The sequence below is a fragment of the Podarcis gaigeae genome (assembly GCF_964106915.1).
Source record: "Podarcis gaigeae genome assembly, chromosome: 3".
NCBI classification, from domain to species: Eukaryota; Metazoa; Chordata; class Lepidosauria; order Squamata; family Lacertidae; genus Podarcis; species Podarcis gaigeae.
The window spans coordinates 5,944,770-5,958,292 of NC_139680.1; the positions used below are offsets into that span (position 1 = coordinate 5,944,770).

Here is a 13,523-nt window from a genome sequence, read left to right on the forward strand (position 1 = left end):
AAAGCTCAGTTGGAGCAAATAGCAATCCATGGAAAACCCAAATTGACATTTGCTCCGATTGAACACTGAAAAGTGGGGAAAGCTCAGACCAAAAAAAGAAAATGCTTGGGACACAAGAGCTTCTAAGCATGGGCCTGTGCTTGGAAAGAGTGGGACAAAAGATAAGTGTGGACAAGCCCTAAGAGAGAAGCATTGTGCAGGGTGGAGCTGTAGGGAGCGTCAGTGTTGGAGCACCCTCTCTGCTTGCAGAAGCTCACAGGTTCAATCCTCAACATCTCCAGGTAGGACTGAAACCCTGAAGAGCAGGTGCCAATTAGCCCTGACAATACTGGGCTAGATGCACTGTTGGTTTGACTCATTATAAAGCAGCCTTCCATTTTCCTATGAGATAAGCCACAATTCAGCAGAGAGTAGCCTCCCCTCCCCTGGAACTGCTGCTGCCCTGTCTGGTTAGAGTCAGACCCTTGGACAATATAAGTATTGATGCCTCCAGCCAGCTATAGTAACCACTGTTTTTGATTACCACTGACCTTTAAAGCCCTAAACTGCCTCGGTCCAGTATACCTGAAGGAGCGTCTCCCCCTCCATCGTTCTGCCCGGACACTGAGGTCCAGCGCCAAGGGCCTTCTGGTGGTTCCCTCGCTGCGAGAAGCCAAGTTACAGGGAACCAGGCAGAGTGCCTTCTCGGTGGTGGCACCCGCCCTGTGGAATGCCCTCCCAAAGAGATAAACAACTACCAGACTTTTAGAAGACATCTGAAGGCAGCCCTGTTTTAATGTTTAATAGACTATTGTATTTTAATATTTTGTTGGAAGCTGCCCAGTGTGGCTGGGGAAGCCTAGCCAGATGGATGGGGTATAAATAATAAATTATTATTATTATTATTATTATTATTATTATTATTATTAGCCTCTGTGGCTGGAGCACCACTTATAAGAGTCTCATGCTCTACTGACTGAGCTATCATCAAGGAGGAGAACTGTTTCATTCCAGTCACTTGTTTATTCCTACTGGAGGGAATAAGGAGGTCATTGCTCTGGCTGTTCAGATTTGTCCTTGTTGATTCTCATGGTGGCTACATTGGCCTGCAGTTGCGACGGAGGAAAACAGAGGAAAGCACCTCATGTGTGGATCCTTCTCATTCTGCTTCTCTCAGTATTGTCCACACTGAATAATAATAATAATAATAATAATAATAATAATAATAATTTATTATTTGTACCCCGCCCATCTGGCTGAGTTTCCCAGCCACTCTGGGCGGCTTCCACAGAGACCAAAAATACACTAAAATGTCACACATTAAAAACTTCCCTGAACAGGGCTGCCTTAAGATGTCTTCTGAATGTCAGGTAGTGGTTTTTCTCTTTGTCATCTGGTGGGAGGGAGTTCCACAGGGCGGGTGCCACTACTGAGAAGGCCCTCTGCCTGGTTCCCTGTAACTTGGCCTCTCACAATGAGGGAACCGCCAGAAGGCCCTCAGCGCTGGACCTCAGCATCCGGGCAGAACGATGGGGGTGGAGACGCTCCTTCAGGTATATTGGACCGAGGCCGTTTAGGGCTTTAAAGGTCAGCACCAACACTTTGAATTTTGCTCAGAAGCATCAGCTTTCTTGTGTTTCAGACCAGGTCTCTCTCAGCCCTAACCTGGAGATACCAGGCATTGAATTTGGAACCTTTTTCATGCAAAGCAGATTCTTTGCCTCTAGGCTGTGGCCCTTCTTCAAGGTTTCAAGGCTTGTTGGGCTGCGTGTAAGTAGAACTGGGGGAGCAGTATCCTGCGTGAGGTGGGCTTTGCTTCCGACCCTGAGCCTGCTCACAGAAATGGAGCTCTTCTCAGTTTCTCATGACGTCTGAACTGTATACATCTGGGGGAAAATGGTACCCTGTAGGCTGACTGAGCAATCTCATCTCCTGTGATGTTTTGTTAACACCGGGTTTTCTTTGTGCTCTTTCCCAATTGACCAGGGACCGGACCACTACAGTTGTGAATGTAGAAGGGGATGCCTTTGGAGCAGGTATCCTTCATTATCTGAATCAGAAAGAAGCCACGGAGAAAGCAGAAGAAAAACTAAATGAAGTCTGCGTAGAAGCCGTTCCAAACAGCAAGGCTGAGGGGGAAACGTCACCCCTGGTAATGCACAGAAGCCAAGACATCACATTTGCCGCTCCGCCACCTAGCACTAAAGATCTAGAGTCTAAAGAGTCAGTCCTATGAATGAGAAGGAGCGGGGAGGCACTCTGAGGACACTGTATGTTGGAGACAACAGCATATTTAACTTGGAGCAGACCCAAGCGGCCGTTTGGATTGAACAGATGCGTCCCTTTTCCATTTTGGTGGTACGGAACACTGTGGTAGCCAGTCACAGACTACGTGTGTGCGCGCGCATTTCTGGTGTGTTTTCCCCTTTGAGTGCAGACACTTTTGTGATGAGGTAGTGATGTTTCATAGTTTTGCGTGTGTGCAACGCTCGTGCGCTGATACGAGTGAAAGCAAGGTGTTTGCTTTTTGCTGGAACACTAAAGGCCCACTCTGAGAGGTAGATTTTGACAGCTGGGTCATACTAGGCAAGGTCACCTTGATAGCCTAGCTTGTACGGGGAGACAAATTGAGTTCTCTCCCTTTATTACATCAAGCTTGCCCTGTTGTATTCTGAAAGGCCCCCTCTCTGTGAAGGGATAAGTCTTCTTGATTCTAAGGCCAGAGATTATGGGATTATGTTTCTGCTACCAGTTACTGGATAAATCTTGATGATGCAGAGTGGACTTGAACCAATGTATGCCAGACATGCATGCCTAATGGAAACTAGTCCTAGCTATTCTAAAAAGTACATTCTCATTTACCGTATTTTTTGCTCTATAAGACTCACTTTTTCCCTCCTAAAAAGTAAGGGGAAATGTGTGTGTGTCTTATGGAGCGAATTCAGGCTGCGCAGCTATCCCAGAAGCCAGAACAGCAAGAGGGATTGCTGCTTTCACTGCGCAGCGATCCCTCTTGCTGTTCTGGCTTCTGAGATTCAGATTTTTTTTTTTCTTGTTTTCCTCCTCCAAAAACTTGTGGTCTGGTGCGTCTTATAGAGTGAAAAATACGGTATATTTCTCTTATCCCCCTCCTGCTAAGCCACACTATCTGTGTATGTTAAACATTGGGATATTTGAAAAGAATCTTTAGCTGCTCCAAATAAGAAATGTCAAGAACCTGTAACTATATAGGAATGGCCACAGTGAGCTTGATGCAAGAAGTTCAAAGACCGTTTTACACAAGACACTTAATTTGCCTCTGAGCATCTCTCGGCTCCTTTATTCTAACATCTAGCTATTGTTTAGACAGATGAAAGGCATTTGTAATGTAATTGAACATTCTGGATTATTGGTAAGTGTTAGCATCCATATTACAAACCTGACTGAAGAAAGACTGATTTAAGCTTCCTGTGCAGATATTCTCATTCTGGTTTCCTTCTTATTACTGGTACCAGTGAACACACATTATTACTTAAGGCCTTAAACCTCAAGAATGCAGACCAAAGAAAAGACTTGCAGTAGTCATTATTTTCTCTATGACTGTTAAAGTGCTTGTTCTTTGCTTTAGAAGAGCAGTTCTTGACCTCTAATGCACTACTACCAACTATTTCTGCACCATTATCATTAAATGCCCCCTAAGCCAAGAATTAGGACATAAAAACAGGACTCCAGACAAGGCAACGTATTCTAATATATAGGCATAGAGAGCTGCTGCAAATGCATCCCTGCTCAGAATATATTTAATACATTACACCGACTGCTTTGGAGGAAGGGAGAACAGAATGAGAGCCTAGCTCTACTTTTCCCCCAAAGAGGTACAGTGGTACCTCAGTTTTTGAACGTTTCCATTGACGAACATTTCAGTTTTTGAACGCCGTAAACCCGGAAGTAAATGCTTCGGTTTTCAAACGTGCCTCAGAAGTTGAACGGCTTCCACTGAGTGCATATGTTATTTTCCTCAATTTTCTCTATTATATTTGCAAACTGCCCTTTGCGCCTCGGTTTCGGAACTTGAACAATCTTCCGGAACGGATTACGAGATACCACTGTATTTTAACACCCAGCTGGGACTTGTGGATTGTGCTTTGAATCCAGGCGCTCGCCCACAATCCCTGTCTTGTGTTTCTTTGTACAAGATGGGGAGCCTTTTAGTGTAGGATAAAATGGGATAAGCTGAGATGAAATCCTCCTTGATACAAGGATAGGAAACTCTTGATTATCTTACTACTACTAATAATGCTGATTTCTTATCTGCCTCTTAGGAGGAATGATCCGGTATCTATCTGCTGAAATGACCCTTTTTCAGTCAGCACAATTTGGTTTAGTGCAGGCCCTTGAAAAAAGGTTACACATAAATACTGGCCCCCAAAATCTCCCTTCTCTGTGGGAACACAGCAGTATTTATCACGGGTACCTTTTCAAGTGTGCTTCTTCTTACAATGTGTTATGCAAAGAATGCCGTCTTGTTTTCCTGGGTCCTATAGCTAAAGGTCTATGACATGCTGACTGACAAAGGCCCTGCTGTAGTCTTAGTAGCCCAGCCAGTTAAGCCAGTCCTATTTGCACAAATTGCCAGGTTCTCTTTTGCAAGAAAGATACAATCTGTAAATAATCCCATTGCCTTTCAGTTAGATAATCATTGTCATAAGATTGCATCCATCCCTTGCTTAGTTTGTTGAGCACACCTCAAAAAGGATGGGGGTATATTCTCACTGTCTGTGGTCTTGATTTCAGGGTTCCTGTTGAACAAATGACAGACATACAGATAAACTTAGCTTACATTGAAGAGAAAGGCAGTGTACATCTTTTCTTGTTTCTGGCAGCAGCTTATAGCTTTGTTTGGGGTTCATGAGTCAAGTATTTCAGCTTACACATTCAAAGTATATAGGGAAGAAGCAGTCCATTTGGAGAATAAACACCAGCAAACTGCTTTAATTGATCTAGCAAATGTTTAAGCAGGAAATAAAAGAAGTTCAAAAGTTGAAAGTAGCATCTTTCCTAATCAGTAACAACAGTTCGAATTCCTGCGGTGGGGTGAGCTCCCATCGTTGTGTCCCAGCTCCTGCCCACCTAGCAGTTCGAAAGCACCCCTAAGTGCAAGTAAATAGGTACCGCTTTATAGCGGGAAGGTAAACGGTGTTTCCGTGTGCTGCGCTGGTGCCGGCTCACCAGAGCAGCTTCGTCACGCTGGCCACGTGACCCAGAAGTGTCTCCGGACAGCGCTGGCCCCCGGCCTCTTAAGTGAAATGGGCGCACAACCCTAGAGCCGGACACGACTGGCCCGTACGGGCAGGGGTACCTTTACCTTTTAACAACATTTAAGTTCAGCTGTTCTTCAGGAAATACCCCATTTTCTCAACCTGTAATATACAGGAGCTACTTTTGCAAGAACGGCTCAAACAATTTACTGTACATTTTGCAGGTGATAAAGGCCAAACTACACAGGATATTCGTGATTGGATCTCCCAACACATTTAATTTTAACTTAACAGGAACTCTAGGGTCTCGCCTCCCTCCTCTCCCTGAATTAGATCAGGTTGAGGAAGGGGTGGCTTAATTATTTTCCTCTTTACACTGTTTCCCTTGCTTTAACTTGCCCCCACTGCTGCTAATTATGGGAAGTGTAAGTAAGGGAGGTTGTCACTTCTGTTACCTATAAGAGAAGCTAGAGGGTGGAATAAAGGAGGGACTAAATGTAACTACTTGAGGTATATGAAACAAAGACATACCTAGTCCAGCATCCTGTTTCTCACAGTGGCCAAACAGATGCCATGGGGAAGCCCATAAGCAGGGCAATAGCCCTCCCCTGATGGGGACCCCCAGCCAACTGGTATTCAGAGGAATACCCCCTCTGGTCCTGGAGGTAGTAGACCACAGTCTTGACTAGCAGCAATTGACAGCCTTACCCTCCATGTTAAAGTGGCTTATTTCAGATGGAGAGTGAGTACCACGTCCAGGGAGAACTAGGCCATAAAGGTAAAGAGACCCCTGACCATTAGGTCCAATCGCAGACGACTCTGGGGTTGCAGCGCTCATCTCGCTTTATTGGCCGAGGGAGCCGGCGTACAGCTTCCGGGTCATGTGGCCAGCATGACTAAGCCGCTTCTGGCAAACCAGAGCAGCACACGGAAACGCTGTTTACCTCCCTGCCGGAGTGGTACCTATTTATCTACTTGCACTTGGACGTGCTTTTGAACTGCTAGGTTGGCAGGAGCAGGGACCGAGCAACGGGAGCTCACCCCATCACAGGGATTCGAACCGCCGACCTTCTGATCGGCAATTCCTAGGCTCTGTGGTTTAACCCACAGCGCCACCCGCGACATACATTAATGAGCCCCAGTTCCATGTTGAGTCTATAGCAGAGGCAGGACTGCTGGGGCACTGCCCCACAAACCTCTGCCTTCTCACCAGCAGCCCCCTACTTGCCTACCTCCTTACTTGTAGCCGTGGCACAGCCTGTCAGCTTCCTTCTCCTTCTTGGCCTCAGTGGTGCCCTTGTGGAACTCATTGGGAAAGAGGATAGGGTCAAAGGTAGAATTAGTTGGCTCCACCTCTCATTGGCTCTGGCTGCACCCACTGTCAGACTCTCTGCCTTCGGTACTACCGGTTCCAATGCATACCACCCAGCGCAGCTCAGCCACACAACTCCCTCTAATTCTTTATGATGTTCACGGTAGCAAACACTGTTGTGCACACAGTAAACACACCCCTTGTCATAGGAGAAGGTGGAAGACTAGTTTTCTAACGTCGCTGCAGGTATCCTCTGTAGCCCGTCATATAAGTGGGGCTACAACAGAAGAAAACCTGTCTCCCATGCCAGATAAAGCCTGTCGTTAATGTCTGCAAAGTGTCATGAGATGAAGAAACATTATTGAAATGATACAGGGTATCATAGAAATGTAATCTGCTCTGCTTTTGGGGACTCAGGTTGCCTAACAAATACGGTATTAAGAGCCAGTATGCTTTTGAACAGTAGGCTTGAACAAAGATCCCTTCTGCCGAATCTCCAAAATGGCGAAACCAGCTGAATGTGTTCCCATCATCTTTTGCTGAGAAGATAAAAGCCTTTGGGGATGTTCTTGCCCGTATTGAGGGTACCTTTTCATGCTAAGTATCTGAATTGCAGGCTGATTTGGGAAAAGCTAATTGAGAACAGAAGCTAAAGAGGAAAACACTTGTTTCTCAACATTTTCTTCAGTTCAAATATTGAGTCAGTGCCAACATAATTACCAAATTGCAGTCTTCTCTTGTTAAACAATTCTGCTTTCCCCAGTATCTCTATTTTCGAGAAAATCAAGTGGGTACGTAGCTGAAAATTGCACAGGTCATGTGTTCTTTGGCAGCTACAAACTTCTTTTCTACCAGGCAATCCCTGGACAAAATCCAAGGTGATCGTATCCTTTCTACCCCAACACTGTGTACATTACGTAACACATGTCCTTTTGCACCTTTCCATAAAGCAAATGCAGCTTTTTTTTTTTAACATGGATGGTACAGCCTGTCTTCAGGCGCCCTAAGGACCTTTAAATTAGCACATGCCCATTAGGCATGGTCAGAGTACCAGGTCAGACTGTGTTAACCTGCAGCACGGCACTGTCTCCTTTGACTAGCAGCTGTTCTCCAGCATCTCAGGCCTTTTGCATCCTTTTCAAGCTGGTTCTTTTTAATTACAGATGCCAGAGACCGCACCTAAGTCATTCTGCATGCAAAACTAGTGATAAGTTACTGTACTCTGGTCCCTCACCAGTTGATTTAAATGGCACGAATGTAGTTAGAAGAAGCTTTGAGTTTTGTGAGTAGTCTTGCGTATTTGTAGCCTGAAACAGCAAACCTTCACTACTATCTGATAGTTTTAACAACATTCCAGTTTTCTACAGGCCACTAAGAAATCTTAACGTGATAATCTCTGCTCTCCTCTCCATTCTCTGAATATTTCCCATTCCTTCAAAAGAGAAGGGTTTAAACCACTTGAGATAGACATTAGTCTTGTCTCCCTCTAGAGTAATTAAGAGTGAAGAAGGGAATAGTTCCCCCCCCCCATGCGATAAACTGCATCTGTGTGCGATTATTAGTGCTTCTTTATGTGCAAGCAAATGCTAGCTATGTACACACTCTGCTATTAAAGCACATTTGAAGCAGTTTCTCCCCCTCAAAGAATTCTGGCCACTATAGTTTACCTCTCAGAAATACAGTTTCCAGGAACTCTAAAGTTCAGTGCCCAGAATTCTTTGAGGGGGGGGGATGTGCTTTAAATATGCTTTAGAGTAGGGTTTCCCAAACTTGGGTCTCCAGCTGTTTTTGGACTACAACTCCCATCATCCCTAGCTAGCAGGACATGTGGTCAGGGATGATGGGAATTGTAGTCCAAAAGCAGCACTTATACTACTTCAGTGTCTGAAAAAAAGAAACCCTGGAACTTTTTTAAAAGATTGTTTTGCCAGACCTCCTTATGCACTTGGACATGGCCAGTAGATTTTGTTGTTGTTCTTGTTGTAAGGATTTCTCATATTTCATGAAAAAGCCATATCCTGGGCTAAACTGATTTCCAAAGCCATGGAAGGAGAGTGAAGGATCGATGTAAACACTAAAAATGAGGATTCAGGTTCATAGTTTAAACAATGAGCAAAGCAGTTGATTTTTGCAGTGCAGTTATGGGAAGTTCTACTGAAAAGGAAGATAATTAGTTGGAGGGGAATTGTGGAGAGAGATCGAGACTCACATATTAAGGGATGTGGGTTTGGAGAAAACGTGAGGGGTATGTAGAGATGCTGTCCTGTTTTCATTATGGAGGAGATGTGGCCTGAAGTGCGTGTGGTCTTCTGGTGATTTCAGGTGATCCAGGCTAGCTTTCCGCTAGCTTGCCAGGAGGGGGAAATGCAAATCTATGCATTGTGACTGGTGAGGCTTTGAAAATAACTGTGTCCAAACTGTAGCTGACTGATTTGGTGCTACAGAACTCAACTGAATGGGAGAGGAAGGCACCTTAAGGAAAACACATCAACAAACATAAGTGTTCCCACTATAGCCATTCTTTTAGGTGGTTGCCTCTCTGGTTCCTGCTACACTCCCATTTTCTGGTTTAGTGGAATCAGTCCAAACCCTCATGTTAGCAAGATCACTTCAAAGTGGTATATCATTTCAGTGACTAAACTTCTCGTAAGGAAAAATACGGTTCTGCCACCTGTTTCAGACTTCGGAGTGCTTTCCCGTTCTGTGTGTCTGCATTTTTAAGCCGCATCTTTACATATGTGCTTTGTGACTCTTCTTAGTTAGGTTTTTAGGAGGAAATATAATGTCAGTGTAGCAATGCCTTCTGTGTCTTTCTCTGCTGATGTCCACAGTAAATGGCAGGTGGAGCCAAAAGAACCTCTGTTAAACTGAAAACGAACCGCTGGGTGGATATTTTGCTCAACATGGTGCCTACATAATAAGGAAGGCCCATGCTGGGAAGGCCATGAGTCTAAAAAAGAACTATGACACCACCTGCCTTATTATACCTCAGGTACTTTGACCTGCTCAGCGCTGCTGTTGGCCACTGTTTAGTATCTTGCTGTTTTTATAACTATGCACCGTGGGAGGCAAAGCCTCCTGTTGCTAGCAGTGAGGTGGGCCAGCATCCAAGGAGAAGGAGGGCCAAATTACACGTGATGTTATTCACACAGCAATGGTGTGATTGGTGTTTTTAAAGCAAATACAGTGGTACCTCGCAAGACGAAATTAATTCGTTTTGTGAGTTTTTTCGTCTTGCGAATTTTTCGTCTTGCGAAGCACGGATTCTTGCGAAGCATGGATTTTAAGAAAAAGGAAACAAACTCGCAAGACGTTTTCGTCTTGCGAAGCAAGCCCACAGGGAAATTCGTCTTGCGAAGCAACTCAAAAAACGAAAAACTCTTTCGTCTTGTGAGTTTTTCGTCTTACGAGGCATTCGTCTTGCGAGGTACCACTGTAGCAGCTGCAAGAGGGCCTAATCCAGACCATGAACAGAGTAAAGGATAGGGAGGTATTGAACCCTTTACAGCTGCTGCAGTCCCACTTGACCTCTCTCTCTCAACACACGCAACTATTTGCAGTGGAAGGAAAGTTCCCATTGGCATCAATTGAATTGTTGGATGTATTCCTTCATTAAACTCATTGGTTCACTGATATGTCTGCTTTTTTAAAACTATGAGTTTGTTTAACAGGGACAGATCAGAAAGGGTTTTTTTTTTTTTGAATGATTGGTGCAGTATAATTCTGTACTATTCTAATGTTTCAATGAACATTGTTATGTTGCATCACACCTATCTTGTTCTAGTATATTTCATAGGAATATAAAGGCATAGCCCTAAAAGAAAGGAATTGTCAGATGCCAAAAACCTATGTTGACTGTACAGATAACCACTCCATTTTCTAAAAGTTCCTCCCCTCGCTTTGTGAAATGTTCTTAATATATATTTTGTCCATATGGCTCCATACAGTCCTGATCACTACAAAGGACCAATTACATTTGTGTACATTAAAGACATTCTATGTAGATATGTGATTGCAGAGCTGATGTTATGATACTATTTGTGTATTTTGCCTCTACACATAAGATGTTCCTCAAGCCCTCACTTGTTCTTGCCTAGAGTGTGCTGCCTAATGAATCAAGTTCCTTTCTAACTTGACAGAGAATAAACTCTCTAACTCCCAAACAATCATGTTTGTTCACTGGTTTTTTTTTTCTGAATCTGAAATAAAATTCCTTTAGTCTGAATGCACCATGATTGGTCTTTTTGGAAAAAGAATATAGATTCTATTGTACAGCGGTACAATAGAGGTTTTCTTAGAACATGATACCTTTTGGTATTGCTCGTCAGGAAGTTATTATTATGGCTCTTTGCATGGCCAGTTCTGAGTTTATATGTATGACAGCAGTAAGGAGTGCATGAATCTGCCCATTTTTGTCGCTCTCTTTCTCATTGTATTCCATTCTTCACAATTCTGCAATATATTTTCCCACTGGTATATGCATTTTTGTGCACACTTGGATTTTTCCCTGTGCGAAGGCTTACATCTTGCCCTCACCATCTTTGCTAAAGATGGATGGGTGGCAAAGTGGCAAGGTAGTATTGGGTTCTGTTCCTTTGCTAGGGTCCAATCAAGCCACCTCTACACAGGTAAGTAGCAGAAGGGATACTTTAGTGTAGATCTTAAGACTAGAACACATAAGGAGTATCCACCGATTGTTGTCGCTTAACCAGCATTCCCTGTAATTTGCAAGTCGACAAATACTACTTCTGGTGCCAGCAATGCAGAACGTATTCTCCCATTCTGAATTTGAGCCAAATAGTCTCCAGCATTAACCTCTGACCTGCTCTGAGGCAGAGATGCCAAACTTTCAAGAGATTTTCTCCCTCTCAGCCTGTACATATGTGGGGCCACAGGTAGTCTAATTCAGAGTTGTGGGGAGCAATCTGAACACAACATTGCATAAAAATGCTCCTTTAAATATTCAACTGCATACAAAATCCAGAAGTTGGCCTATTTAAGTGTGAAACGCAACTTTTCCTTTCAACTTGTAGAAAACCAGGTCACACTGAACAATATTTTTAACACTTGCTTAATTAATAATGTTGGGTCAGGTGATATGCATTAGTGCCAGATCTAACTTATGGGGTGCATGATGGCAATCTTTGATCTAAAGCATTATTTTATAGTGGTGGAAATGCTTGAAAGAACAGCTTTTGTCCTTCAGAATCGTATGTATTTGGTGGTGTTGTGAGAGGGCCATAATAAACCTTTTAACACATATTTTACTTGTTAGTAAAAAGTAGAGGATATAGTGGGCTTGTCTTTCCACTTGACCTCCCCCAGTTTACTTGCCTTCAAGACAGAAAGATGCCCTTTAAGATTAGAACTTTTACTTTTCATTTTTTAAAAAGAAATAGACCATTTGCTATGATTTATCTTAACATCGAAGAGAAAGCAGATCTGAGAGGCTGTATAAAATGAAGTAAGACTATGAATGCAACAAGATATCTTGAGAGATAACTACAGTTCACACCAAGCTAAAATATGGTCTTTTACACCAGCTATAACTAGGGATGCAATGTTTTTTTAATAATGGATTTGATATCTTGATTGAGGCTGCAGTCTTTCTTATATCCACTTACCTGGGATGGAGTAAGACTCATTGAAATGAAAACCAAGGAAAAGCATGTGAAACAAAGTGATGAGAGATGCCTGCCCTGTGCATTATAGGAATATGCAAACCACTGTAATCTACAACAGAATGACCAGGTCGGTGCTGAAAGTTTTAAAGGCCAGGTTACTTCTCTTTACATCACCTGCCTCTTAACTCTGCACTTCTAGAGGGGGAAAGAGAAAGCATAAGACTGGATTATTTTCCTCAGGTAACTTGGTCCTCCCTTTACATATGAAACACCAGCATAGGTCACTTCTAGGCAATCTGCTTATTCAGCATTCATCCTGATTTGCATGTCTGGAGGAGATACAACATTGCATCATGCAATTTTTATTTATTTTATTTATTCTTGCATTTATATTCCACCTTTCCTTCAGGGAACTCAAGGTGGCTCACATGGAATATTTATCCTCACAACAACCATGTGAGGCAGGCTAGGCTCAGAGACTAGGTGAACCAAGGTCACCCAGTGAGTTTCATGGCTTGAGCCAGGATTTGAACCCTTGTCTCCCAGGTCCTAATCCAGCACTGTAAGCATGGGGAGTATATTCCTATCTAAGGTTACCAGACATCCCTGTTTCCCAGGAAGAGTCCCCGGATTTGCAAATCAGTCCCCATACAAAATCCATAGAAGTTGAAAAATGTCCGCGGATTCATTGAAAAAAAATCTGGTAACCTTATTCCTACCATGCAAGAAGTCTGATATGTGGGGACGGGGGAGAGCAGATTTGTTGTGCAGGAGTGCCAAAGCAAAACAGAGCCAGGGAGCAAAACAGAGCCAGGGAGCAGCCAGAATTAATGCAGCTAAATAAACTGGAGTCTATTTCCATCTTGTGGCTAGATGAAGAAAGTGCAATTTTACGCTTTCCCTAAGAACATAACCGGAGTGTGTAAACTTGTTTTTCCCCTGTTGACAAAAGTGCAAGGGGTGGAGATATCTGAAGCTACATCAGTAGCTGGGATGGGGCAGCTTAAGGTTTACCCCATCCTGCACTATCAACCTCCCTGCTAAGTAGTGCTGAAACCTGTCCAAAAATTTATCCGTTATCCTCCCTTGCAAAAGTGCCTTCTATTTTTATTGTGCCACAGAGCACAGAAAACGCTGTTAAGGGAAGTCCTTAAAAACATCTTTCTGCACTGTCTCTAAAAGTGTAAAAGGAACTGTGCTTAAAAAGAACAACAATGAACAGCTGCCAGGTGTTCATGGGGCAATGTCCCCATCTTCCTGCAGAGGATACCATGAGGTTTTTAGGAAACACATGCAGTTGGAAAGGCCCCAGAATGCAACTTGTGCAGAGAGATGGTTTGGAGAAAGAAAGGAAGGGCTCTCACAAACACA

At 43.5% G+C, this 13,523-nt stretch overlaps 1 protein-coding gene across 4 annotated transcripts in view; it reads left to right on the forward strand.

Moving 5' to 3' along the window:
* The window catches only part of SLC1A4 (solute carrier family 1 member 4), a 308,345-nt gene that overhangs the window by 28,005 nt on the left and 266,817 nt on the right, over nucleotides 1-13,523 (forward strand). For 2 of the 4 annotated variants that reach the window (XM_083730413.1, XM_083730412.1), the window contains exon 9: nucleotides 1,966-3,966. In XM_083730413.1, the coding sequence (XP_083586539.1) occupies nucleotides 1,966-2,215 (250 nt within the window). In that variant the 3' untranslated portion in view covers nucleotides 2,216-3,966. Of the gene's footprint in view, nucleotides 1-1,965; nucleotides 9,718-9,967; nucleotides 10,695-13,523 lie in introns of those variants that run through there. The other 2 variants (XM_083730411.1, XM_083730414.1) reach the window with 2 other exon arrangements.